The sequence below is a fragment of the Mus musculus genome, chromosome 15, assembly GCF_000001635.26.
Source record: "Mus musculus strain C57BL/6J chromosome 15, GRCm38.p6 C57BL/6J".
Lineage (NCBI taxonomy): Eukaryota > Metazoa > Chordata > Mammalia > Rodentia > Muridae > Mus > Mus musculus.
In genome coordinates, this window is record NC_000081.6 from 51,791,337 (window position 1) to 51,818,127 (window position 26,791).

The 26,791-nt window shown below is 41.5% G+C and overlaps 1 protein-coding gene across 1 annotated transcript in view; it reads right to left on the reverse strand.

Moving 5' to 3' along the window:
• Positions 1–26,791, reverse strand: part of Eif3h (eukaryotic translation initiation factor 3, subunit H) — a 78,899-nt gene that overhangs the window by 4,774 nt on the left and 47,334 nt on the right. Inside the window, exons 3-5 of the mRNA NM_080635.1 lie at positions 7,856–8,023; positions 6,277–6,376; positions 5,052–5,201 (exon numbers count right to left, since the gene is read on the reverse strand). Of these exons, the coding sequence (NP_542366.1) occupies positions 5,052–5,201; positions 6,277–6,376; positions 7,856–8,023 (418 nt within the window). The remainder of the gene's footprint in view (positions 1–5,051; positions 5,202–6,276; positions 6,377–7,855; positions 8,024–26,791) is intronic.

The window sequence follows — 26,791 nt, forward strand, 5'->3', positions numbered from 1 at the left end:
ACATGTGTATGTATACATACATACATATGTGTACATGTACGCATACACACACACAGTGATATGCCAGACCAGAGAAAGAGCATTATCCTGACCAAGCATAGCAGCAGTGAGCATATAGCAATGTGAGCAGATCTTTGCTGCAGTTATGCATATGGGGCATTATAGAGGAGCAGGGTGCGATTAAACGTAACTAAATTATGGATTCTATTGGGGATCAGAAAATTAGAAATTTTGAGGTTTTTTTCCTTAAACAGTGTTATAATAGAATGAAGTGTGTGCGTGTGAATAAAGCTACCTTTCAATCCCATCAAGCAGTTCTCAGACAACCCTGACTTGCAACTCCAGCTACCTAGTCTATCTTCTCCAGTCCTCCCCACTCCCTCTTGCCTCTTTTCCCAGGGTGTCATGGAGCCCATGTGACCTTGTTAAATCAGCCCCCCCTCCCTATCTCCCATCTTCCTGCCTCTATGTCCCTGGTGTGGGCATTTTAGTCATGGGTCACCATCTGGCTTCAAGTGTTCCTTTAATACTAATACTCAATTTATATTTATAGCATTCCATTAGAATTTTTGAACCACTTTTTAACTTGAAAAATATTCGAGAATTGGGTATTTGTTGTTGTTTTCTAATGTCTTAATAGTTTGACTTTGATCCATCTATACTCAAGTGTTTGTTTGGGCATATGGTACAGAATGAGAAAGGAGAGGGTTTCTCTTAGTAGCCATTAAGGATCAGACTGTAGGACACCATGCCCTTAACACACTGCACAGAGAGAGAGTAAAGAGATAGGCACATAAGCATGGTGAGGCGCTGTAGCAGATGTACAACAAATGCTTATAAAAGATGGCCAGAGAGGATAACGAGAGACCCTCCCAGATTATCTGACAACTATTTGGAAAAGGAGAGTGCAAAGGCATACTTGGCAAAAGCAGTGTGCTGGGACCCCGGTGTGACAAAGATGCACTTTGGAGCAGTGATTAGCTCAGCAGGACAGAGGAATACACTCAGAACCAAGACATGAGCATTACGGCAGTGCAGACAGGCAGGAGTCATTCTACAAAGACCTCTGGGCAAGCACTGTGACAGCCCTGAGGTGAGCAGCAGTCCTGCCTCAGAACTTTGCAATCTCGAGCTCCGTCTAAAGACAATGGGACCCAGCAAAGTCAGGAAAGATAATCAAGTTTTAGCTTAAAGTTGAAGTTCACGGCAGTAAGATGAAGTCACTTCTCAATGTACGTGGGGCAGATGGATCCAGACGAACAGTGACATTGGATGGATAAGCAGGAGAGTTCACTAATAACTGTCACATTAATGGAACCCAAAGGAGTTCCAATGAGAGCTGCAACAGTACTCAGCACAGAGTACGTCCAGGGACACAGTGACAAGTTGTTGTTTTTTTTTTTTGTTTGTTTGTTTTTTTTTGTATTTTTTGGGTTTGTTTGTTTGTTTGTTTTTTGTTTTTTTTTTTCGAGACAGGGTTTTTCTGTATAGTCCTGGCTGCCTGGAACTCACTTTGTAGACCAGGCTGGCTTCAAACTCAGAAACCACCTGTCTCTGCCTCCCAAGTGCTGGGATTAAAGGCGTGCGCCATCACTGCCCAGCCTGACAAGTTTTTAAAACACCAACATTCAATGAGTGTGGGGGTAGTGGGAAGTGAGGAGACAGAGACAGCGACAGAAAATCCTATCGAGAAACTTAAACATCCCCGAACAATTAAAGCAGGGCAGTCTCTTCTTGTCTGCCATTGGATCCCACTCCCCTAGCCGGACAGCCTGACTGGGCCTCAGTGGGAAAGGATGTTCCTACTCCTGATGTGACAGGCAGGGGGGCTATGATAGGGTGAAAAGTGAATAAATAAATTAATGGGGAAAGAAAGTAAACACAACAAACAGTGGAAAGCTGGAGAACAGCAGCATAAAGCCAAGGTTATTCTTTCCGTACAGGGAAAGCCTGGCTATGACGGTACACTAGTAACACATCAAGTCATGGTTGGGGCAGGGTACAACAGCCTGGGGGACAAATGATTTAAGAGTGAAAGAACAGAGCTATGTCAAGTATATGAAATACCATCCACACGACCGGTTGCTAAGTAACACACACTCCTAACTGCAGGGCACAGGGAGAGGAAAGTTCATCAACCCCACAGCTGAGCGGTGGCACAGAGAGCCAGAGAGCGACTGCTAAAGGTAGAGATGCTATCGTCTGTAGTTGGACCTTCAACCCTGGAAACCTGCTACACTCATTTTAGCAAGAAAGTTAAAACGGGCCTTTCTGGGACTGGAGCATTAGTTCAGCTGTTAACAGCACCTATCTAGGGTGGCTCACAATACCCTGCATCTCAAGTTCCAGAGAGATCTGACATCTCTACCCTGACCGTACGTGTACACGCACGCACGCACGCGCGCGCATGCACAATGAGGAGGAAGGGGAAGAAAAATATCACCCTCCCTAGTTTCTTGATCTTCCTTTCCACTGATGTCTTTCAAGTGCTCTGAAAAGTATATCCAATTATAGTAAAAGACTAGCATAACCATTGGTATGCAGACTTCAAAGACACTGCAAACACATATATTACAATAATGGTCTTTAGAATTGCAATCCATTAGAAACACTCAAAAAAACACACAGTATATGGGCATCAGGAATTAACAATTCCACTCACAGAAAAATCAGTTCCATCACCAGGAGCAATTTTCTGGGGAAATCTTTTCAGTATTGGTTTAGCCAGTATATGGAAACAGGAGTTCCTGTGAGGAGTTTCTATAATACAGCCGTGCCTTTTATTGCCAAGAAACAAAGAAGTGAAAGTAGATAACTTAAACAGATGTGAACCAGGACAGTGAAGTCAGCTCTTGCCACAGTATCAGTTCATGCTTATTATCCTTAATATAGCATACTCACCTCTAGTTTACAATCTAAAAGAAGGAAATAGGATTGTTTTTCACGTGTGAAAAGATCAAGGCCTGTGCCCTGCAAATGTTAAAACTAAAAGACTGATCTAAAACACCCCTTTAGTAAAAAATTAAGACTCTGAACAAAAGGAACTAACTGTACATGTGTAAAACAAACTAATTCTAAATAAAAGAACTGATACCCACATATAGGTCATAAAAGAGAAAATAAACCTAGTATCTAAAAAATAAACTAAACAGAGAAGAGAGAGAAAGAGGGGGAGAGAGAGGGAGAGAGAGAGAATGAATCCAGGCATCATCATGTTATGTTATGCTGCTAATGTGAGAGAGGAATGAGGATGTACAAAAGGTTCATCGTGTTACTCCATGGCAGTGTGACACCTGGCTCCACACAAGAGTCCATAGGTATACAACAGCAGGCAACAGTCGTACCTATGTGCCCCCCCCACCCCCCAGCAAAAACACTAATTTACCCTTTAAACAATTTCACAGGGAAAGCAGAAAGCCTCTCTTTCAGAGTCCCAACAATACAGAGGATAAAACCATAATTTGAGGATTTTTAGTTGATAGGGCAAGTTAGGATAATATGCATGGCTATTACAATGGTTGCTCTGGAAAGACAGAAATTACAGACAGGCTCACTGGTGACCTCAAAGCTACACAAAGGCTGTGTTGTTTTGTATGTTTAATATAGAACGCCTGGGTAGACGTGAAGACATGAATTATATAAGGAAACGTTTTTGTGTAGTAAATTTAAAATTATTACACAACTGTATAGAAATACATCAAATTGTAACCTCCCATGCTGTTAAAGAGGGTCCTTAGCTTGATACTTAAATACAGATGTACCAAGTCCCTTTGTAAAAACAAAAGAAAAAATTGATCTCAGCAGACAGACAGAAGGACTGTTATGAAAGTACCTTTGCATCTAAACAGTGCGCTCTTTGGCTCTGTGAAATCTAGCTGTATTATTTAGCATTCTGGTCACCCTTAGGTTTCCATATTGTTGCCCTTCAAGGCCTTTATGATGGATTATGGGAGACGATGCTACCTGAATCATGGTGTTACTCACGAAGAACATGGAAAACCCTGGTCTCCAGTCCTTTGTTCCTTTCATAATTCCAAGGTTTTCATTGTCCTTACTAGTTTATATTGAATGATAACTACAAATCTGATAAATAATTGAAGTTCAGTTCAAAACTGATTGCTTAAGAAAATAACCCTTGGCCAGGAATGGTGGCACACATCCATAAACCCAGCACCTGGAAGTCTGAGGCAGATCTGAGTACCTACGTTACACAGTACGACAGTCAGTGTCGAGAGGGAAACTCTTTCAGCCAACTGATTATTTCCTCCGTCTGGTCATTTTACAGTACAAGTCTGCTGGTACTTCTTCCCATCAGAAAGGAAAAATCACAAGTAAGACTTGGTAGGAATGTAAGAGAAGCTGCTTGTGGCTCTGACACCTCTTCGGAAAGGAAGACGGACTGAAGCAGTCCCTCAGTGCCAGGCCCAGCATGTGTGTGTGAGCTCCTGGGCTCAGTCCTTGGGACTGTAGAACTAAAAAGGAGCAAGACATTGGGGAAGTCAGGGAGATAGATCAACATTAAGTCCAGAAAGGCAACAATTTGTTCTGGGACATCTCAATCAGTATGATCTTGCCAACTGGTTAGCTAAGACAAACAGTCACACTAAAGGAAATTGCATAGTCACTGCTCTTTCTAACAGTAGAAGTCAGATGTGCTAACCCTGGTCCAATACTCTCACTAACTCAAGTCTTCGGGAAGTCTCCATCTGAACAAGGGAGGGCCGAGCAGTAAAGAGAAGCGCCTCTTCCTGCTCCTGAACAAGTAAGTCTCTTGGAATCCAGTACAGTAAGCAACGTCAAACTAAACCTCAGCAACTTCTCCCTAGCATTTACCCTACCACGGCCCAAATGACAACAGTGATCGTCCTGATGGTTTTCAGCAGGGACTTGGGGGGTGGGGGTGGGGGGGCAGTGAACAGTGCATGCTGTTGCATTTACTCTAGTAACCTCAAAGTGTTTCTCAGTCATTTTTCCTTATTTCACAGGAAAGTATACAAAAAAGTTTGCATTATTTAAAAAAAAAAAGACTTCCATTAGGCAGGGTCACTCACCTGCTAGCAAGACTGAGCAATTCGTGCTTATCCGCCACAGCTGACTTCTTCTCAAGTTCCCACATAAGGACATTGATCAGATGTGAGTTTTTAATTACAATCGGCACTTCTTCAAACATGTGCTCAAAGGTGATGCTTGCCTTTTTCAATCTGTGAAGCATGTTAAAAATACCTGAGGCCAGTGGTCAGAACAGAATGCTAAATTGAGTAGTTCATACATTTTACCCAATTATAGGCACCCTCCATAGGCTCTGTTTCATTAGTGCTTTTAACGGCTTGGGGGTGGGGAGTGATTGCCAAACCCAAGTCCATTTGAGTAACTTTGAAAGTGGTATGAATCTGAGCTGAAAGGCCAGAAAATAAGGGACAAAGTACAACAAACAAATGGAGAAAAATCCCTGCTTATTCTTTACAGTCAGGAATTCTTAACTTTTCAGTGACTCTGACATTGCCACTGTGAGGTACTTGATAGAATGCACACTTAAAGGAGCTGCAAAGGGCAGCGCCCTCCACACCACAGAAGGGTGCTTCCAAGAGAGCAGTCACAGGAGCCTTACACTGGCAGAGCACAGGCGGAGCACAGCTTCTCTTAGCCTGGCTACAGCTCCATACTTAGAGCTTCGAGACTCAGCTTGTCTTCTAAGAATCTACACATTTTTAGGAGTCAGTGGGAAACTAGTCCAACATGAAGTTTCATATGAAATAAAAAAACTTCACAATTACAGAAGAATTGTAAATATTTTTTTTGAAAAAAATATTCCCATACTACGAAGCCAGATCACAGAACAGTTAATTACCCCCTAAGTTTCTAATAAGCCACTTTTTGCCCTCTGAATCCCTGAACTGTTTCTATGTATCTAAGAGGACAGACACGGGGTGCAGGAGCAGGCTGCAGCTTGCAGTCTGGTAGTGGCTAGCCACTCTTCCCCCGTCCCTGCACTCTACCACCTATGACGTGCTTGGTACACGGGCTAGTTAATTCCCACTAACTGCACCCAGCGGAGTGAAAAGCGCAGACGAGACTTTCCTACAGAGCTTCACCTCGGAGGAGGAGAGATCAAGTGGTACCTGCCTGCTGCAGAAACCGTCCACCACCCACACAGCACTACCACAGCCCAGCCAAGGACTCAGGACACGGCGGGGCAAACTGAAATTCGTAAAAAAACACACACACAAAACAACCCGAAGTCGTTTACCACATGCCTCACGGGCCTGCAACACTTACGCTTCAGGGGAAAAGTCCTTCTCTTTACAAACTTCCATCAGTTTAGGAGTCAGTCTGTACGCCTTCAGCGAGAGAGATCCTTGGGCAGTTTTTATGGGATCTCAAAAAAGGAAAAGAGAAAGCTATTACTGAGAATGTTGTCACTAGCGCTCATATAGTACTAGTTCTGGGCACACTGCTACTAATCACACAGCTTTGAAATATGAAGACCAAATTAAATAATCAGAACATAATCTGAAGCTGATTAAAACCAGAATACAGTCAAAATCTAGCTAGGATACCTTCAAATCCATCCCTCAAGCAGAACCAGTAAACTTGTTGAAAATTAAATATATGATTAATTCTACAGATTTTGTGTAAATAAGAGAAAAATACTCATGAATATTAAGCATAGAAAAATCTCTGTGAATACTTCTATAGCCCTTCAATCAATAAATTGAAAAGGAATAGCCCTGGGAACAAAATGTATCCATCCCAGTGAGCACTGTTCACAGTTCTTCATTAAAGCAGATTGTAAAAACCAAACCACTAAGTCAAAGTGCTATCGCAAAGTGTCGTTATAGTTTTAGGGAAATAAGTTTTGTCAAAACTGACTGCTTAAACACTCCACAAGGAAGGGAGCTTAGCACTTGCTGCATGATAACTGCTCTGGAGAGCCAATGTTCGCCTAAAACCTGTGTTAACATTCATGTTGTCTGAAATTCAACACAGTGAAACTTTTAGCAATAGGTGATAAAATGAAAACCAAAATAGATTGAAGCAAGTGGAAAATTCATCAAGGTCTGATGATGCAATGTTTCCAGCCAATATAAGTGCACTTTAACAACTTGTTCTCTCTGTAATCCAATTGCTAACACACTGAAACAATTTCGGGGCAGCTCATAAGATTGATCGTATTCATTAGTATTTTTTCTGACAGATACTCAGGACGTTACATTTACTTCTCAGCTGGAAACTATATGCGAGTCTGCCAGATATGGCAAACTGTGAGTGTTTGGGGAGGGGGAGGCTATAAAGCTGTTAAATTGCCTACGGTTCTGATACAGCACAGAACATCTGGTCTGGAGAGCTTGAGGAAACACCATTAAATAGGCCGAAAAGAAAAAAATCTTTGTGCGAAGAAACAGTCCAGGTTTTGTACGCTGCTGTCAGAGGTTAAAAAAAAGAAGAAAAAGAAGAAAAGGGGAAGAGAGAGAGAGAGAGAGAGAGAGAACTTGGCATGCGGTATTATGATTGGTCAGTCATGTATAGAACCAGACACTCCAGCAATGGGAGAGTTTGTTAGACATCTGGTCTCATTCCACCAGCTCCTGCAAGGAGGGAGGGAGAGGGGGGAAAAAACGAAGCAGCTACTCCAGCATTCCAAAACGTACACATCAGGGCTCTGATAGCAAGAAAAATAAACAGAAAGAAGGAAACCCTGTCTAGACTTAGCTGCTGCTGAGGCTGCTGCAGCGCGGGGCTGATGTTTACTTGAGAAGGCCTGCCAGGCTGCTCCAAGAGGCAGAAAGACAGAAAGCAAAAATAGTAGTAATAATATTAAGGGAGGAAAAGAATAATAAAGGAGCCTCCTACTAACCATAAATGAGGACGACAGACTCTTCAATGGCGTGCTGGTAGCTGAACTGAGAATCCAGAAGCGCCCGGGTAACGAAGGAGCCGTAATATGTGGACTGATACCAGCCCACGTGGAGGTGATCAATGTTGACATGGCGAAGGCTGCGCATCATCTCCATCTGATACTGTACTGGAGGATAGATTAGAAAGGAATTAAAAAAAAAACCAAAAACCCAAGCATGTAATGATGCCACCAACATTAGCTATTGGTTAATTATATCCATTTTACACACACACATACCCACACACACATATACACACCACCACCAATAACAACAACAAAGTTTTCAAATCACTTCAAATAATTGGTCTTTTCCATTTTCTCTTTAACAAAATTCCATTTTGTTTTTAAAAGGTATTAAAAACACAATTTTAATGACTTGTTCTAAATAAGGAATTATCAACTGTTGTCCCTACTTCTCTATCCTAAAACTCCAAAGAACAGTAAATGTGTAAGGAAAAGGTGTACAACTATTAGACTGTGATCGTTTGGTCTGAATTAAGTTAGTTATTGTCTCCTTCACACATAGTGTTTGGAACTAAGAACTAAATCCATCAAGAAAACAATGAAGGGGAAACAATGACCACGTCACTTACATACGAACCAGACACAGGCTACAGCTAATTCAACAGAAGAATCCATTTTTGCCTTCATCTAGTGCCCCCTACTGCATAGACTGCATTATTTTCAAAAGCATTCTCTTCTCTTTGCACCTGCTTGTGTTAACAGAGGGTAGTCTATACTAGACCGGCTGTACTAAGCACCATGCGGACAACGGAAAGGTCTGATGACTTGCCTCCTGTTGAGTTAATGACTATATTATTCATTTAAAGCAACATTACTAGAAAAAGAGGTATAAATTCATAAATAGATAGGTATAAATTCATAATAGATGACATTAAAAAGCAATACAAGACTGGAGAAATGGCTCAAAGGTTAAGGGAACTGAGTTTAGTTCCCAGCATCTATGTCAGCTGGCTCTCAACTACCTGCATGCAACTACACTTCTTGTGGACTAGACACCCTCAGCAAGCAAGCACACACACACACACACACACACCCAAGAAACACACTTATACATGCATGCACACACATGTAAGTAAATGAATCTTTTAAAATAAGCACCATAGCCTAACAATGTGCATCAAACACAAAATAAAGTGGAAAGTTTTATAGTCAACTCACTACCTCAGCTATTTCTATAATGAAGAATGGACGCAGGGCTGCATAGATTAGCCACCCAGCTTAACTAGATCTGATAACTTTTTAAAAATAATACAAGAATTTTCAAAATTTCAAAAGCAAACAGGACTCAGATTACAATGTTTTTCAACACGTTATTGGACAAAGAAATTATATTTTATTTCAAGGCCTAGAAGATCATTGCAAACTCTTCACCTACTGAAAAACTGTCAAAAGAAAAGCCCCAAAGTGCTCTTATTACACCTGGAAGGGGCACATTTCAACTCCACAGGAAATGTGACAGAGATGGATACTGTGTGCTGTCAAGACGCACACAAGTGCATGCACCTCTCTTCCATGTGGATGCACTCACCCACTACCCTTTGGCCATGCTACTTCTGTTGTCCTTTCCTTTCTTTTTACAGGTATGGCTCTGGAAATGGCTCAGCAGTTCAGTGCACTTGCTATCGTGCAAAGAAACTGGGTTCAGTTTCCAGCACCACAAGGTGGTTTACAAAACCATCCCAAACTCCATTTCCATGGGATCTGATACCCTTTCTGAACTCTGTGAGCACCATGCATGCAAGTGGTGCATATACCATGTGCTCAAAACACTTATACATATAAAATAAAAAGTTAAAAGTTACAGCAGAGGGTGATATTAATATGCTACACACTTTTATAAATCCTGTTATTTTTGCAATTTTATAAATGATATGTGAAAACAAGGTCTTATGTTATATTTTAAACCACAGTTTAAAACACCACAACCAGGGCTGGAGGCAGTGGTAAAGAACCCTCCTAGCACATGGAAGGCCTTCGGTTCAACCCCTACCTACTTAACCTAAAGAAGAGTAAATAAGCCACAACCCAGACTATCTAGTTTACATATAATGATACCCTAGAGGAAGCAGTCTCTAGCTATGATACTCTTAAGTTAATGGCTAATTTTAATCAAATTTAACTTACAAAGCCCTAATGCTATCAGTACAATGGGAGCTAAAACTAAATTTGCGAGGTTGTTTTAAATTGAAAGTAGAGAGATGGAAGAAATTATCGAACAATCAACAGAACAAATATCATTAAAAACAATGCATTCTGAGTAACTGAGCCTTAGTATAAGATGGCCAGCATCTACCACACATCTGCTAGTGAGCAGCTAAACCTTAATGCCATCTGCCAACTGGGAACAGTAGGGGGAAAAAAAGAGCTGGAGCACTCCTGCCAGCGCTGACATTGTCCCTGTGGGGTTCTTGCTCTCTCTGATCTTCGGTTTCCCCATTTCTAAAGACATCTGAGAACTCATCCCAGTCAAAATGCTAGGACTCCACGTTGTTCTCTGGATATGCTAATTACAAACAATGACTTGTCTATTAGCTAAAGCAGGCATGCACTAGGACTTAAAATACATTGGGGGGTACTCTATAAGCTTGCTAAGAGACTCTCCTCAAATAGCTCGGATAAAGTGGACTTTATAAAAGCATTTTCAGAATGCCTCGCAGGGGTTTAAAACATTCCAAGATCAGCAGCAAATGTCCAGCTTCCCCGACTCTTCCCTAGTCTACAGGACCTCCAAGAAGACTAATGAAGATGAAGCTCTTCTGTAAACTAGACAAGCCATAGATACAAGCCCCAAGGCTGCTGTATGCATAAATAAATTTGGGAACTGAAAATAGGAGACCTGATTATCACAGGAAGGAACAAGGAAACACAAGTCCCTCTTCATCACCATAGAGAATGACCAAGATTCTCCTTCACAAATCACCTACCTACCTCAAATGAATACAAAAATGAAAGGGCTAAGAACAAAGAAAAGTAACTCAACACAACTACTTTCAGAAATTCCAAAGTAAGCCATATATGTGGTGCATGCCTGAAATCTCAGCACTTGGGAAACAAAGATAAGAGATCAACTGTCAAGAGCTGAAGAAGGCAATCCTGATCTACATAGAAACAAACAAAACATTCCAGTACTCTGGAATTTCATTACTACACAACGAGTCTGTGCTTGGCCCGTTCTTAAGTGTCAGTTCATTACCTGGCCTCGTAATTGAGTTCATCACCTAATGTTAAGAATTGAGAATTCTTAAGTCACATTTTGTATGCTACCACTCAGAGAGATAAGCAAAAGGATCCATCTTGAGTTTGAGGCCAGCCTGGCATACAAAGGAAGCCTCTGCCTCTAAAACAAGTAACAAAGTAAACACACTGCCATTTGACAAGGTCTGTGGAGGTATAACACAGAAATCATAAAGATTAGTCTTTAACTGTGAGGCTGGAGCTCTTGTGTGAAGATGAGAGGGGCCCAGGCCAAAGCACATGCTCTCTGAGAGGTCACGTGGGTCAAGCTCAGAAAGTGGCGCTTCTGCAACGTGCAAGCTAAGGAACAGACAGGGCTCACAAACAGCCCTGTGAACTGAGTATCTCTCTGCAGATGCTTAGGGACTGTCCTTGTTCTAACATTGTCATAGTGGTCCTTATCCACCCACCCAATTTTTCAAGACCCTTGCTGCTAAAGCTAAGTAGAAGCAAGCAGCACACGGCGCCATTAAACTTTCCAGACCAAAGCCACACGCCCAGCAGCCACTCAGTCAACTCAGTTAAGGTGACACATCAGTAGGCAGCCATCTTCTTCTAAGGACTTGCAGTAGGCACAAAGAAACAAACCATGAAGTGCTGATGAGACAATTACAGTAAGTTTTATAGGTAACAAGAATGGCCACTGTGGATTTTGATTGCTAGGTTAACAATCTTTTGTGGCTCTGCTAGTCCATCAACAGTGAGCAGAGAAGGTGAGAGCAGAATCCTTTTAAGCTATAAACCACAGATAAACAGAGAAGACTCGGGTTATGTGGGTGAGGCCAAGTTAGAGCCCACAGCTTTGAGAACTATGACTGGGTTCTACCCCACACTAGCATTTCCTATGCAGAGAGTGGCTCACAACAGAAGGAAGAGAGCCAAGTCCAAAGAAATAAAAGGGAAGGAAAAAAGGCCCTTAATAGAGAGCTACATCTCACCACTGCTGCGCTAATTCAGACTAGTGAAGCAACGAGCTGGCAACTTCTCTAAGCTGGACCCTGGTCACACATGTCCATATTGGGTGCAAAGTTTCCCTATGGAAGCAACCATCCAGTGGTATTCACTTCTGAATTAATAGCCCAGTGTTCCTGGAAATTTCCCAGGGAAACATGGCAAAGAGAAAGTCCTTCTGAAGAGGAACTACTTTTAAACTGATAATAGTATTCAACAGAAGGGTTTAGAACTGCATTTCAACAGTTTGGGGAAGAAAGTATTCTTAGCTCAAAAACACTCAGTAGGTAAGGCTCAGCAGTTCCGAGTTGGCTCAGCAGGTAAGGGCACCTGCTGCCAAACCTGATGGAATCTGAGTTCTATCCCTGGGACCCAGAGTGTGGAAGGAGAGACCCAAGTTGTTCTCTGATCACCACAGATGCACACTCACACACCCCTACCTCCTCCACACTGTAAATAAAATGTAATTAACATTTTAAATCAAGGCACGCACCTAACCAACCGAGAAGCAGCAAATAAAAACTTTGCAGACAAACTGGTGGTTACCACCAAGTCAACTCAAAATTACTAATATAAAAGCTACACTCGGATACAAGGGAAGTGCTGCCAAAATATGAGGGGGCTTTCAAGCTGAAAAAAATCCCTTGAACCTCTACCAAGGCCTTAACTCACCAGGCCTGCGCAGTCAGCAGAGAGTCTGGTAATCACGCTCCTGCGGTCGGTCCAGGTCTGGCCCACTATCCTCGCCTTCACTTTCTTAGGCACCTTTTTTGCAAGAGTTGAATTCAAGTGCTCAGAGCTACAAACGCCCTGAGGCAGAGTGCCCAGGAACTACTACTCCTTCAAAAGTCCACATTCCCAGGGCTTCCTTTTGTTTTATTTTTAAATCAAAGAACCCTGAAAACAACATGATATGTTATACTGACCTGCTGTGTCTGGAGTTACTCCGGGCCTACCATATGGACCAGAGAACTGTCACTCTAGAATTATTAACCATCTCCTTACACCTTCAGTTAGTCATCTAAAATACCTCTTCTTTATCATCTTTCTAAAGCGTTTATTGTATGTATTTTGCATTGTAGAAGCCAAGGAGCTGGCTCTCTCCCTCTACACTCGGGACCAAAGTAACTCGAAGTTTACAAATGAAAGGGCTACTGTCTTGACAAAATTATATAAAATTAACCCAAGTCTAGGCACAAGAAAAGAACTAGACCATAGTGATCATCTCCTAGTCTGACTTCACAAATGGCCTGCACATTACCCAGCTCACAATAACTCCAACAAGCTAATCACGGTTACGGGACTGCTTTTACAAAAACCATCTACCACAGTTGTGACTTCAATTTGCCTTTAGGACTCTGACTCGAAAGCCTAGGGCGCCTCTCCTTCAGAGAATCTTGCTGGGGATGTGGAGTAATGGCATCTGACTCATAAAGTGCAGCAGACATACCCCAGAAGCTACAATGAGGAGTCACCGTGGCTCCTCGTGCTCCAGCACTGTAACAAAGCACTACCAGTAAGCCATTAAGTGGGAAGACCACTTCCAAAGGCTTTTAGGTACCGGAGTCAATGTGAAGTCAGACTCCCAAGACATTACATTTTATGTAACTATTTGAAACTTGGGTCAAGATTGAGTTGTCATTAAATGCTGGCTCAGATCAAGCAAGCAGGCAGACATAGTGATAGAGCACACACTTCACAGCAAAGGGGAAAACCCAATCAGAAGATGCAAATGGCCTTAAGAACAAGCAAAATCACACAATGGCCCTGAAACAAACTAATGATTTCAACAGACATTTTCATATTGTCAAAGTGTAATATATAAAACTCTCCTATCTGTTCAGGCACTATGGCCAGGAGAGGACGTTAAAGAAAACAATCACAAGTCTCTTTCCCCGCAGCTCCATGGGATGTCAAGGAGCACTCAGTCTGTGACGATTTAGCAAGACAAACTTTATTCTGTACTTGCTTTTTCATAGTGAGACTCGCTGCCAAGCCGCACATACGTTCCGGGCAATGTTCAAAGCTAGTAGCAGATGTAGATTTAAGCAAACAGAATGTGCATTTGAAAAAAGAATTAAATACAGTCTACTTTGGGTGGAGAGAATTATGGAATACACAGATTTCTCAAAAGTTCCATACTCTCTTCACCCCGTCTGTATCATGCATTCATCCCTTGTTTCAATTAACACATCTGTTAGTAATGCCACTCCTGGGACGGCTTTGAATTTTGGTAATGGCTCAATTTTTCACAATAAAGTGTCCAATATAAGTTATTCTTTACCTAGAAACTACACTGTCCTATTTAAAAGAAATGGCAAAATATTGCCTTTGTCCTGATTGGTTAGATATAGTCCTTCAACTAAATATGAATTCTGGCAAAATAATTTCTTTTGAATGTCAGGCTGGGGACAAGGAACTAGAAGTAAGGCAAGAGGGTGGTCACTAGTTTATTTTTTTTAAACTATTAAGAGCTTTTGACAATTAATGGAATATTTGGGGGGTGGTGCTGGTATAAGGAACCTTTATGGTTTAAGGAGTTGCCCATAAAACAGAAGAAAGTAAGAGAATAGCAGATCTTCGTCCTGTCTTCTTAATCAGGATCTTAAAATACAGCTTAAATCTTAAAATACAGCTAGGAAATCTATTGGGAAGTTAACTGTGTGTCATCTGACACTTGTGTATCTCAAATTAATTTACCTGCATGGGATCAGAGACAGACTCTTTACTACATGAAAAACTGCCACAAAATGACTTTCTGACCATTCCAGCATAGTATATGCCAGGCAAAGCAGTTGAGAATCCTGGGTGTGGACAAAATACTTCATAAGGCCCTTTCGTAAGGCAGAAAATATCTCTTTCATATTTACAGCCATCTAGGAGGCACTTCTACAAGGTTAGTGTGATTATAAAACGAGATGCTTGGGAGTGGGTGGGTAGGGGAGTGGGGGGGAGGATATGGGGGACTTTTGGGATAGCACTGGAAATGTAATTGAGGAAAATACGTAATAAAAAATATTTTAAAAAAAAGAAAAAGAAAATGTAGTTGATGAAAAAAAACGAGATGCTACAAATACTCTGAAGGAATGGAGTGTTGATAATCTACTAAAAAAGGCAACAATTATCAGAAAACTGTCTGTGTGTTTATGCCCTACCCCAATCTACAAAGGGTATGAAGTAGCTTTTGCTAAATTATATAAAATAACCAGTCATATCAGGTCAGGAAAAGTATGCATTAGCGAAGAGAACACAGGAATTAGGAGTGAGCAGAGTGACTCAGCACGGGTAACTTCTGGTTCTTGGCATTCCAGCTATCAAAACAAGACGGGAAGTGCTATCATTTACATTGTCCAATAAGAGAGAAATACCTCAAAATATCTCAAGTAGACGAGATTTTCTTTAGTATCTAGCCCTAAATATAGTTTCCACATGTAGCTTCAATAAAAACGATTGTGTAGTTTTAAAAAATGGACTCTTATTTCTACAATAAATAATATCTTGACTTGACAATGCTATAACTCTGGATTTTTTTTTTAATGTGCAAGGAGAGAATGGGGTCATGAGTACTTTTCAAAACAATAAAAATAGTGTACTGAGGGTGGGGATATATATGAGAAGGAACGACTGTCAAACTGAATCAAAGTTTCTCCTATATGGATCTGTGCATCAACTTCAGTCTCCAATTCAAAAAGCAAATCAAAAAACCAGAGTGAGACACACCAATGCCGAACATACTAAATATTCAAAAGAAAGCTAATGATGACCTAGGACTGCTTGCAGATTACAGAAGGTTGGTGTCAAGTGACTCATAGAATCACTGACCTTAGCTGGAAGCACGGTCTGAACTAGGGGCCTGAAAGCCATGGTGGTATCTTCTGGAAAGTGTCTTCCTTACTCGGGAACTGATGATAGATAGCACACAATTTGTCTTTTAGTAGCTTAACTTCACCAAGTAGAAAATAATGATTTCAACTTCCAAAAGCATGGTACTGACAGCACTTTTAGAAGACAAACCTCCAAATGCAAACTGACCCTCTGCTGAACCGACTCTGCCAGAAACAGGTAGAAACAGGTAGTCTAGAGTGACCATCACTCCCAGCCTGCAATGTGCTTCCAGCTTCTTCTTCGGTGCACGAACATTGAGCCATCAGCCTACCACACCTTTACTCAGTTTACAGTCAAATGCACTTGGATGAGAAGTCATTTTTAACACAGCTAAAATCATTGAAACACTGACGGGGAGATTAATGGCATGGGAAACGTTCATTTGAGAGGCAAAGTGAACCAACGTAGACTAGGAATCTGTTCGGATACAAACACCGGTACGGAAACCACCGGTTATGCCTGCGGCCTAAAAGGAACCGTCATAAAGAAATGCCTGAACCAGCAATGCTACTGTCTCTGCCATGGAGAAAGATCAAAGAGGTTTGCCTTCTTAATTGTTTACTATCATTTCCATCTGATTATTTTGTTAGCACTATTAACAGAGAGGGGGCACTCTCCTTCCTGGAGTATTAGAGAGGGTTAAATAGGATAATTAATTCCAAGTCTGATATGACACATCACCTCATGAAGAAATAAAGAGCTTGTTCCCATCACCCAGTGCTCAGAAATACCTAGAATCTCAAGGAAACAGCACTTACCTTGGCTCAAAATCAAATGTTTTGGAAAATTGGGTTTGTTTAATTTGATGCTCAAACATTGAATAAAGTCCTGACATATCATTTCTACTTTGAGATTACAGAAAATGAGAAGACAAAGGAGACTGACTGTACCTGACCAGAAGAGACAGAGTATGACTTCATTAACATTCATCTCATGAAACTAAACTTACAAGTATAAATATGAATGTGGCCAGAATACAATCTACCATGAGAAAGATTACAAAAGGAAAAATACTTGTAGGTACTAAGATTATAAGCTAATTATATTCTGTACAATAAAGAACAGATTCAATAAAAAGAGAGACAAGCTACAGAAATTAGATTTCAGGACTAGGTAACCTTGAATGTTCTATTATTACTGTGCATGTAACAATATAATTACATTGTACTATACAGGTTTCTATCTCCTGATTCCATTTTAAGACAGAGGAAATGAGCCCCTGTCCATGAGGTGACTGAAAGCAAATGCACTGTGTTTTGCTGAAGAGCCATGTTCCATTCCTACAACCCTAACTGTCCACAGGTAAGTTCAGTTTTCCCTTAAATATTAACATTTGTATTTTAAAGTCAGTATTAAAAACACTAGATTTGGCCAGGCAGTGGTGGCACAATCCTTTAATCCCAGCACTCAGGAGGAAGAGGCAGGCAGATCTCTGAGTTCAAAGACAAACTGAGCAGGTTCCATGACACAGAGCCCTGACTTGGAAGGAAACAAACAAACCCCACTAAGTATGAAGAAAATGACTACTGACTACAATGAGCTTCCTCAGCTGCAGTATGAAGAGAAAGACGCTGGGAAACGTGCAAAGTAGCAGTGCTGTTGTCAAACTAGGAAGAGAGAAGATCATCTCCTCGGGGCTCCTTCCATAAGAAAGGTGTCATGTCTTCATAATCACAGTCCCACGACTCACCTGCCACCTCCTCCCATGCGCACTGTGTTTCTTCCAAAGATTTAATGGAATAGAGATCACAGAGCCTCATGCTGAGAAATGGCCACATAGAAATCTTTCAGGCCAACTTACAATAGCTCTGAAGGTAAGAATGCGTGGCTTACTTAAACATCACGGTTCTTTTTGTTTGTTTGTTTGTTTGTTTGTTTGTTTGTTTGTTTTGAGACAGGGTTTCTCTGTGTGGCCGTGGCTGTCCTGGAACTCAGAAATCTGCCTGCCTCTGCCTCCCAAGTGCTAGGCGTGCGCCACCACTGCCCGGCAACATCATTCTTCATTTCCTGTTTAGATACGGTTTAAAAGGCAGTACCCAACCCAAGGCAGGTAAAAATCACACGCATATGATGTTCATAAAAGAGGACTTAAAGCTCTCACCAAAATTCTCAAAGAGAAGCTTAAGATCCAAAAGAGGTTCACAGGTTTTAAGAACAAGGCTGATCCCTGTGGGCATGAGGCAGGATGGAGCCTAGGGGTAAGGCAGTAAGCGTTCCAGTTGGTGGACAGCTATAGAGTAGCACAGATCAGCACAGAGCACCAAAGAGATGCCTTTATGGAAGACATGAAAGACGGGCCAAAAGGTTCAGAGAAAATACCAGCTGTCAGCAGGAGACTCAGCAGGACAATTCTTCCTTTCCTCCAGCTGAGATCAGGAAGGAAACACAGACAAGCCGAAGGGACAGGATCCAGATGAGTGTTTCCTGTGGTAGACAGGGAAGAACCCACACCTCCTGGCAAGTGCTAAGACCAGAGCTGGGATACTAGGGCTGGTTGTAGTGAGGGCCCAGAATGCAGAGGCTGGGGTCCACCCACGTGTGAGAAACATGCCGGGCAGAGTTTGAGAGAACAGCTTCTAGGAGAAATGTGAAAGAGTTTCTTATTCTGCTGCATGGATGTACATGTAGGTGTATGTAGACCTACAGTCTCGCCACCAAACAGCATACTCATCTTAACCTGTAGCGTTTTTACACAGACGTCTAAGTCACTAGTGAGACTTGTCTTTATAGAACCTGAAGCTCATAAAGGTGCTTTTCTCTAGAAGGCCACTTTGGTTACAGCAAAATACAGTGTTGGGAAGCACGTGCTACTGAGAGGCAAGGAAATAACTGGAGGAACACATCGGAGGCTACAAACAGACCAGGGAGCTCTCTGTTCAGTGTTCCTGGGTGATGTTCAGAGAGGAATTCACTCCTGTTACGATAATGGGAATAACTAAAAAGCACAAATACACTCAACTAAGCATAATTAATTAACCATTAGCAGGGTTATTTCTCCCCACGTTTATATATTGGGAAGTTTATCACAATCACATTGAGAAAATATGCCAGATTCAAAGCAAGCAGAGCAGGAATAAGGACTTAAACTACAGGATATGCATCTTCTTAAAGGGACAGGTATCTCTTTTGTACCAAAGGACTACACTGCTTAGCCACTGAGGGGATCCTATTCATCCTTCTTATATATAAGAATCAGAATTAAAAGAGAAAAAAAAAATGAAAATGTGACCCCATACATTTATTCCTTTAAGCTTGAATGTGGAGTCCAGGTAGGTGCTGAGAAACCAAGTAGCCAAGACACAGCTGAACAAGGGGAACAAGCACACACAGGTGATGGCGGCCAGCAATGAAGGTTCCCTCAAACGCCTGCTGGACACAATTCTCCAGCGAACAAACTACTGTCAGGAGCAACCAGGAACTGAGGCTTAGAAGTCAACAGCTTGGCATCAGCTCTGGCAAAGTTACTACAATGTCAGAAAACAGCTGCGCTCTAAGTAAACAAGAGGCTTACGCTGCAACACTGCCGTTAAATACAGTTGGACACAGAAAATGGCCAAAAGATTGGGCTCTCCCTAAAACACAGTGTTAAAACCATCTACATTCTATTTATACAAAGAAAACATGATTTGGCTTGATGCTTTTACACCATGGTGGGACAACAGTAAAGAGACACACATCCCGGCTCACATTAACAATTACACGATAAAAACTCTTCTCTGAAACCAGTATTTTCCCTAATAAACCCAAGAAATCTAGCGCTGCTCTGCACAGAAATAACACGTGTTCAGCCTGGCTGTGGGCTTGTGTGTGAATATATTCATGAGGAAATGATTTTTGCATATTAGGCAATATTATTCAATCACTACTTTCTAAAGGTTACTCTGCCTTTTTCTCAAAATATAATCTCCATTGTCTTTGTAACCAATTGCAACTGCTCTCTGCCATAACACGGCGTGTGTGTGTGTGTGTGTGTGTGCAGAAGTCCTGCTCTGAATGTTGTTTTGGCAGAAGAGATTGCTTATCTCTAGAAGACTCATTATTTAGGGAATAATTCTTCAGAACATGTAAGAAAACCTGCTCGATTTATAAATGTCAAATGTCACCACAACTTACTTTTAAACCATACAAACATTTTGGTGGCACTATGCCACAACTTAACATTTTACAACTAGACCAAAGCTCTGGGGAAAAGCAAATGACTACATGCGCCAACAAAACCTACTTTCTTTCAGACATGTCGCTGTAACTTCAGTTCATGCTTTTCAATGGCAGCCACCCACTCCATCCTCTTGCTTAGCGGCTGCAAGTGCACACACTGCTCTTGGACAGGCTTCACAGCATGGACAATGATGACATTCTGTTGGGGTAATTCTTGGGTCAGGGCATGGGGATGAGGTAGGATCTGAACAGTTCTCCAGTTGTTAGCATCAATGTGTTTCCAGACTGCCTACTCTCTCAGGGAAGAAAGCCTCAGCTATCTAGAGAACAACGATTTAGGCGCTGGAGTGCTCACTGGACTATGAACACAACAACAGAAGAAGAAGGTAAAGATAAAGACAATGAAGTGTCTTTCTAAGTCTTTCTAACCACATCTCCAAATAAAGCACAGGGGGTCAGTAGACTACAAGCCTGAACAAACATGGCAGTGCTAACATATACACAGGCAGCAGAAAGGCTAGCCATGAGCTGCTCATCTTTTGTGTCTTTGCTTGCAAGATTCCTTCTCTCTGGAAAAAAATCCTACTTCTCAGCCTGCGTAGCACATGCTTTGGGAAAGTTGTTTCACAACGCTCTGACTTCTGCTTTGCCATTTATTTTTCCAAATAAACTACTATGTGCTCAACACTAGGTAGATCGTCACCAGGAGCAATGGATTCTTTATCAAGACCTTGCTAAAAGGAATCTGAAGAATTCTAGAGTAGCTGTCTTCATGGTGCCCAATAACAACAATAACATTTACAAACTTATTCAGAGTAATCAAGGCAAGAAGGGAATTTTCTAAATGCAACCTAAAATAATATAAAGTTTTCAAACTTTCACAATTATTAATAAGCACTATACACTAACGGGCAACATAAAACCATTTTTACCTACGTTCTTCAGAAAAGTGCACTGTGAAAAATTAGGGTTTCAGGTATGCTTAAGTCCAGAATTTTGAGCCATCGGACTTATTCAAATCAGCATCACCTACTACCAAACCTTATCCCACTACAGAAGTTAAACTAAAATAGTATAATCCTCACCTAGAACTGCGGGAAGGGTGGGGACACTCAATGGCAGTTAAAGTGTAGTTTAATCCAAGAGGACATAGGTTCTAGAGCTGCGGTTCTCTCTACATTCTCTCCTGAAGTCCAGCGTTTGGCACTTACCTAACTAAAGTCGTGTTGCACGGTAAACTATGCACGCACAGTTAAACACATCTCCCACATCCTGAGGGCAAGGGGCTCAAAGGAAAGATGCTGGCACTAATACTATGTGCCTGTATTTCAGTCACTTACTCAGATTATTTTTCAAATTTCCTATGTAAGTCAGGTATGCAATTTTTCGATTGACTCAAGATTCAATATTATCTATTACTTATATAATCAGTACCCAACAACTACAACTCAAGGCTAGAGTTCCCAAACTCCCAAGACTCAGTGATTTTTAATGTACTATAATGTTTACATCCAGTGGCTGATTCCTTTGATAGGGATACGGAGTAAGTTATAACTCAAAATCGGAGGGAATGAAAACTATGTTATGGTCATCAAAAAATTAACAATTATTTGGACATGCTGTTGCACAATGACAATGCCAGGGCTCTCTTTGTCCTTTTCCTACTTCCAAGGCCCTCCCCTCCCAGCTACTCCTCGAACCCCTCCTATGCTTCCCTATTTACAAGCTGTTTCTTTGACTATATTTGTTACATACACACATCTAGGTATGTATGTGTATGTCGTACAACGATAAACAACACACAGACATACAATCCAATGAGACTGTTTTTATTGTTTATGCGCATAAGGCTTCAAGGCTGGCCACTCTATACCGAACAACCAATAAAGGTGCTGATCTCTGGAAGAGGCTAGGCCTCCTTCTGGCAGTTAGTCGCTAACAGGCCCACTGATACTGCTACTCTAATCTTCTGATGCAGCTCTTTTTAGGAAACTGGTTCACAGCAGGTTTCCTGGCACTCTGGCTCTTACAATCATTCAGTCCCCTCTTCCAGTACGTTTCCTGAGCCACAAATGCAAGAGCTGTGGTGAAAATGCAGTCACTAGGGCTGGGCTCCCACAATTTTTTGATCTTTACACTGTATCGTTATGAAATTATTTTTCCTGTATGGACAGAAGAGTACAGTACTCTACTAGAGCAAGAGCCTTGATCTTAACCCTGTATAAAAACAATAAGTGTTTATAACAAAAGCAAACAAAAACCCAGTAGCTGAGAGGATGTCTTTGTTCATAAAGGGCCTGCTGTACAAACATGAGTTCAGACTTCCAGCAATGAAGTAAAAGTCTGGTGTGGAAGCATAAAAAAACAGGCAGTGTAGTGTGGCAGTCCCCCGCCCACAAATTAATGAATGGCTAATGACAACAATGTGAATTAACTATAAGACATGCTCTGCAGACACGGCTCAGCAAGAACAGCGCCTGCTCTTCCAGAGCACCCGGGTGGAACCCTAGGGGCTCCACGCCTTTCCAGCCTCCATGAACACAAGCAGGTGTACTCTAGGCACATGAAAGAGACATACATACTGACGAAGCACATATACACGCTCAATACATTAAAACAATCTAAGGTAATATCGTTTTTTTTCTCAAAATTCTCTGAAATTATTTTCTAATTGTATCATTCAAAAGGTATCTAAAAGTAAAACTTCAGCAAGGACTCCAAATTCAACTAGAGTCCACGCTCTAAGTAAATGTACTATGATACTCTACGACAGTAAAGTTTAAAGGAACAGATAAGGAAAGGAAAGAAGAGCAAGAGAGATGCAAAACAGAACAAGAGATAAAGCAGATATCCCTGTGGATCTTCAGCAGGTGATTCTGAAGTGAGAAATTCAGAATGTCAAAGGCTATGTTCAGATTTAAAAAAAAAAAAAAGTAAGCATTAAAAAAAGACATAAAAGTAAGGCCCACCCACTACAGAACTGCCCATCTAGGGAGGATACAGCCATGCTACACTTTCAGCACAAGTCCAATTAATATCAGTTGAAGGCTGATGAAAAGAAAGCAGTGGCAATATGAGAGGACTGTTTCCTTGAGTACTTCAATGGAGCAATGAAGATTGTCAAGCAGGTCAAGGCTGAGAGGGAAAGCGTCATTTAAGGAGAGTGGAGAAGTGGCTCAGTCTGTCAGTTATAGGACCTGAATTTTGGTCTCAACCAACCACATCAAAAGCAGGACACTGTGGTACAAGTGTGCAATCCCAGTGCTGGGAAGACAGGCAGAGCCCTGGAGCTCACTGGGCAGCTCAAGGACTAAAGTGCAGAAAGACTAAAAAGACATAATCGCTGCTTCTGGGCGTTACACATCCACAGCCATGCACATACAGACACTTCTCAACGCCAGATCAAAGACTCAAAACATGACTAAAAATTAATTTGCTCTGCTCTGTACCAAAAACATGTACTTTTCACACAAAATTAAAATTAGTTTACTAAGGGTATCTAGAGTAATACTCCTCTTGTGTCTATCCAGAACCCTAGCCAAGAGCAAAGCGCAAGGCTGTAATAGTGGCTGTATGGTTGGGACCCATGGAGGTTTTCCTATAAGAACTCTGCTTAGAAGATAATCATCTGACACTAAATTATGCCTAGTACTCAGTGCAGGTCCAGAGAAAAATCAATTAAAGTTACACAAAAGTTAAAGATCAAAACATCTAGAGTATCTACCACCTAGAATAACATTTTACAGATGGCTTCATAAAACAAAACCTTCAACAAACATCTGTGCTATCAGGAATGGTGCTAAATAAAGCCACATCCCACACACTGAGCAGAATAGCTTTTCTTTACTGCGATGTCTCATGACAAACTTAATTCCATTGTATAGTATAGCTGACTGATCTACGTACTCCAATTGTGAACTTCACTTGCTCGTTAATCTTCTTGGGCTATCATAACAAAATACCAAGAGTCGGGCGGGCAGCTTCAACGACAGTTGTTTATTTTCTCACAGGACTAGATCCTGGAAAGATCAAGATTAAAGCAGGAAGGTCTCAAGCAGGACTCTTCTGGCTTCCAGAGGGTGGCCTTCTTACCAGGCTCAGAATCCTTACTGATGCTTCTTCTTAGAAATAGGTATGACTTAGTGCCCCTCACACTCTCCTCTAGCCGATGACCTTCCAAAGGTCCACTGCCACACACAACTGCAAGTTAGAGCTCAACACTGTGGAGGGTGGGTACTAAGGAAGACACAAACATTTAGTCCACAACTTCCCAATCTCACTTTCTCTAAGTTACTATGTGTACATGGGGTGATTGACATCAAATAATTTTATTTAAACTATAATTACTATAAAAGGACAATATCGATATTCACAGAAAAGACTATATTAGAAATATTACAAGCTGGCAAAGCGAAAACACCATCTCTGTTCATCATGAAGATGACATTCAATAAATTCTAAATGTCACATCATCATATAGTGATTTCTAAAACCAAGGCAAGTTGGAGATGTTCAACTCCCCAACACAAAATGATCAACAATACCTTACATTTATTCTTTATTTCTAGAGAAGACAATAAAAGTATCAGGCACTTGCCACGTATTTATATCGTTCCTCTAAACAGATCCAAGACTGGTAAACAGTTACTGCCCCCACTATTTTCAGAAGAGAAAGATAAGGAGCTACCTAGTACACAAGAACAATTTCAGCTTCTACAAAGGATCTGCACAAATCCAAAGCCCTTCATTTGACTAGTAACCAAAGGGGGGTCTCTTTATTTAAAAATAAAACCGAGTTTTATTTTTAATTTATTTTTGTAGGTGCGTATGTGTGAGTGTGGGGGACAGGGCTGACACATCCCAGCGCCCGTGTGAAAATGAGAACAAAACTTCATGTACTTGGCTCTTTACATGGGCTCTCTCTGGGTTTACATGGCAAGCATCTTTTACCAGCTCACTCGCCTTGCCATCCCTGCCATGTATTTTAAGTCCGAAGTGAAGCTCTTCCAGTACACCCACCTGAGGACCAAGATGAAACAAGGCAAACAAGGCAAACAAGGTAGGATCGAGTTCTCACCAGATGAAAACTTCCACAGACGTGGGCCTTTTCCCCCAAACTCTGATTCAAACTAAGTGGAACAGAGTCAAACATCCACAGTACACCTATGAGCAGGCTGCTGGGCCCCTTTGAAATAGATCTAGCAGAAACACAATTGTTTCCAGGAGGAACTTTTTTTTAGATTACCTTGTAGCTAACCTATTCCTATTCTTCCTAATAAAGTGATGCACTTCTACATTCTTAGCTACATGTTTTTGTAAGGCAGCAGTCCTTAATAAAAACGGTTACAGTATTCCTGATGGAAGAAAAAAATCAGGGAAATTTGTAACGCTTTCAATCTTTTCCAGACTCAGAATTATGATCAGTGCTAAAATTCTCAGATTGGAGGACACAGATAAGAAAAGAATTCCTTTGAACTAAACACACACTGAGGAACGTGCATAGCATGAAAGCAACGCCGCACTTGACAGCGTTATAAATCAGCATACTGCAGATGCTAGGATTAAGCAAATTCAAAATTTGCTCCATTATAAAATGTTTTAAGTTTTTAAATTAAATTAACAAGAAATATTTATCTCCTTTTTCAGAAGGGTATGTAAGTCATACTCTGTCCTGAAACACATTTTCCCAAGCTCTTTCACGCAGAATCTAGATGTCAGGAAGATCTTCACAAGATGTGACTGAGCACACCATTTTTGTTATCAGTCACATCACAGCACTCCTCTGACCTGTCTGAAACGGAGTGGAAACTCTGTGTTCTAAACAGTGGGTCATATGAGCAACTGCCCAGGAGGGAGCAGGAAGGTGAGGCAGAGCATCTGCTGAAGCAAGGGATGTGCCTAAGAATCACATCTGTTGCCGCTAGAGTCCAGCAACGGTTGCAACTCTATGCACGACGGTAAAATCAAAATGCAGGATAAACATGAGTGAAGAAGATCTCTTCAGCCATAGAGTACTAGCGTTCTTTCCCACGGCCTTGGCTACGTGCTAACAAGCGGAGTTCACAGAGAACTTGGAGCCGTATTCCTGCAAAGTCCTTCCAAGCATGTAGGTGTTCACACACAGCTTACTCCATGGCTGCTGATTACACCCTACTCCATGTACATCTATCTAGGCTTCCATCAAGCTGGATGTATGCGATTTCTTGTCTGTGATCCAATCTACTTTGTTCTTTTTGTTGTTCTGACACTTACCAATAAAAGAATCTGGGTTGGGGGGCGGGGGGGGGGGGGACAGTAAAGGAAAACTGAGAAAGTCCAGATGACCAGAAGAGATAGCACTGTTACCTCACAGAAGGCCAACCTCGTTCAGCAGCCCTTCTCCCTTTACCTCTACCTTTCTATTTTGTGCCATAAACTGCAACAACAAAAATCTATGCTTGCTGCAGTATATACCGCCTTACACTTCTGACACTTTTAAGAGCCCCAACTGTGCCATGAAAGGTTCCCCAGCAAGGAATGATCTGCACAGCAGGAGAGGAACCCCTTAGATTTCCTGACAGCTATGAAGGGCCAGTAACAGAAACCAAGCGCAGATTAGAAACTATTCAGAACGCTGTTTCCATCGCCTCATGCCACCTCCCG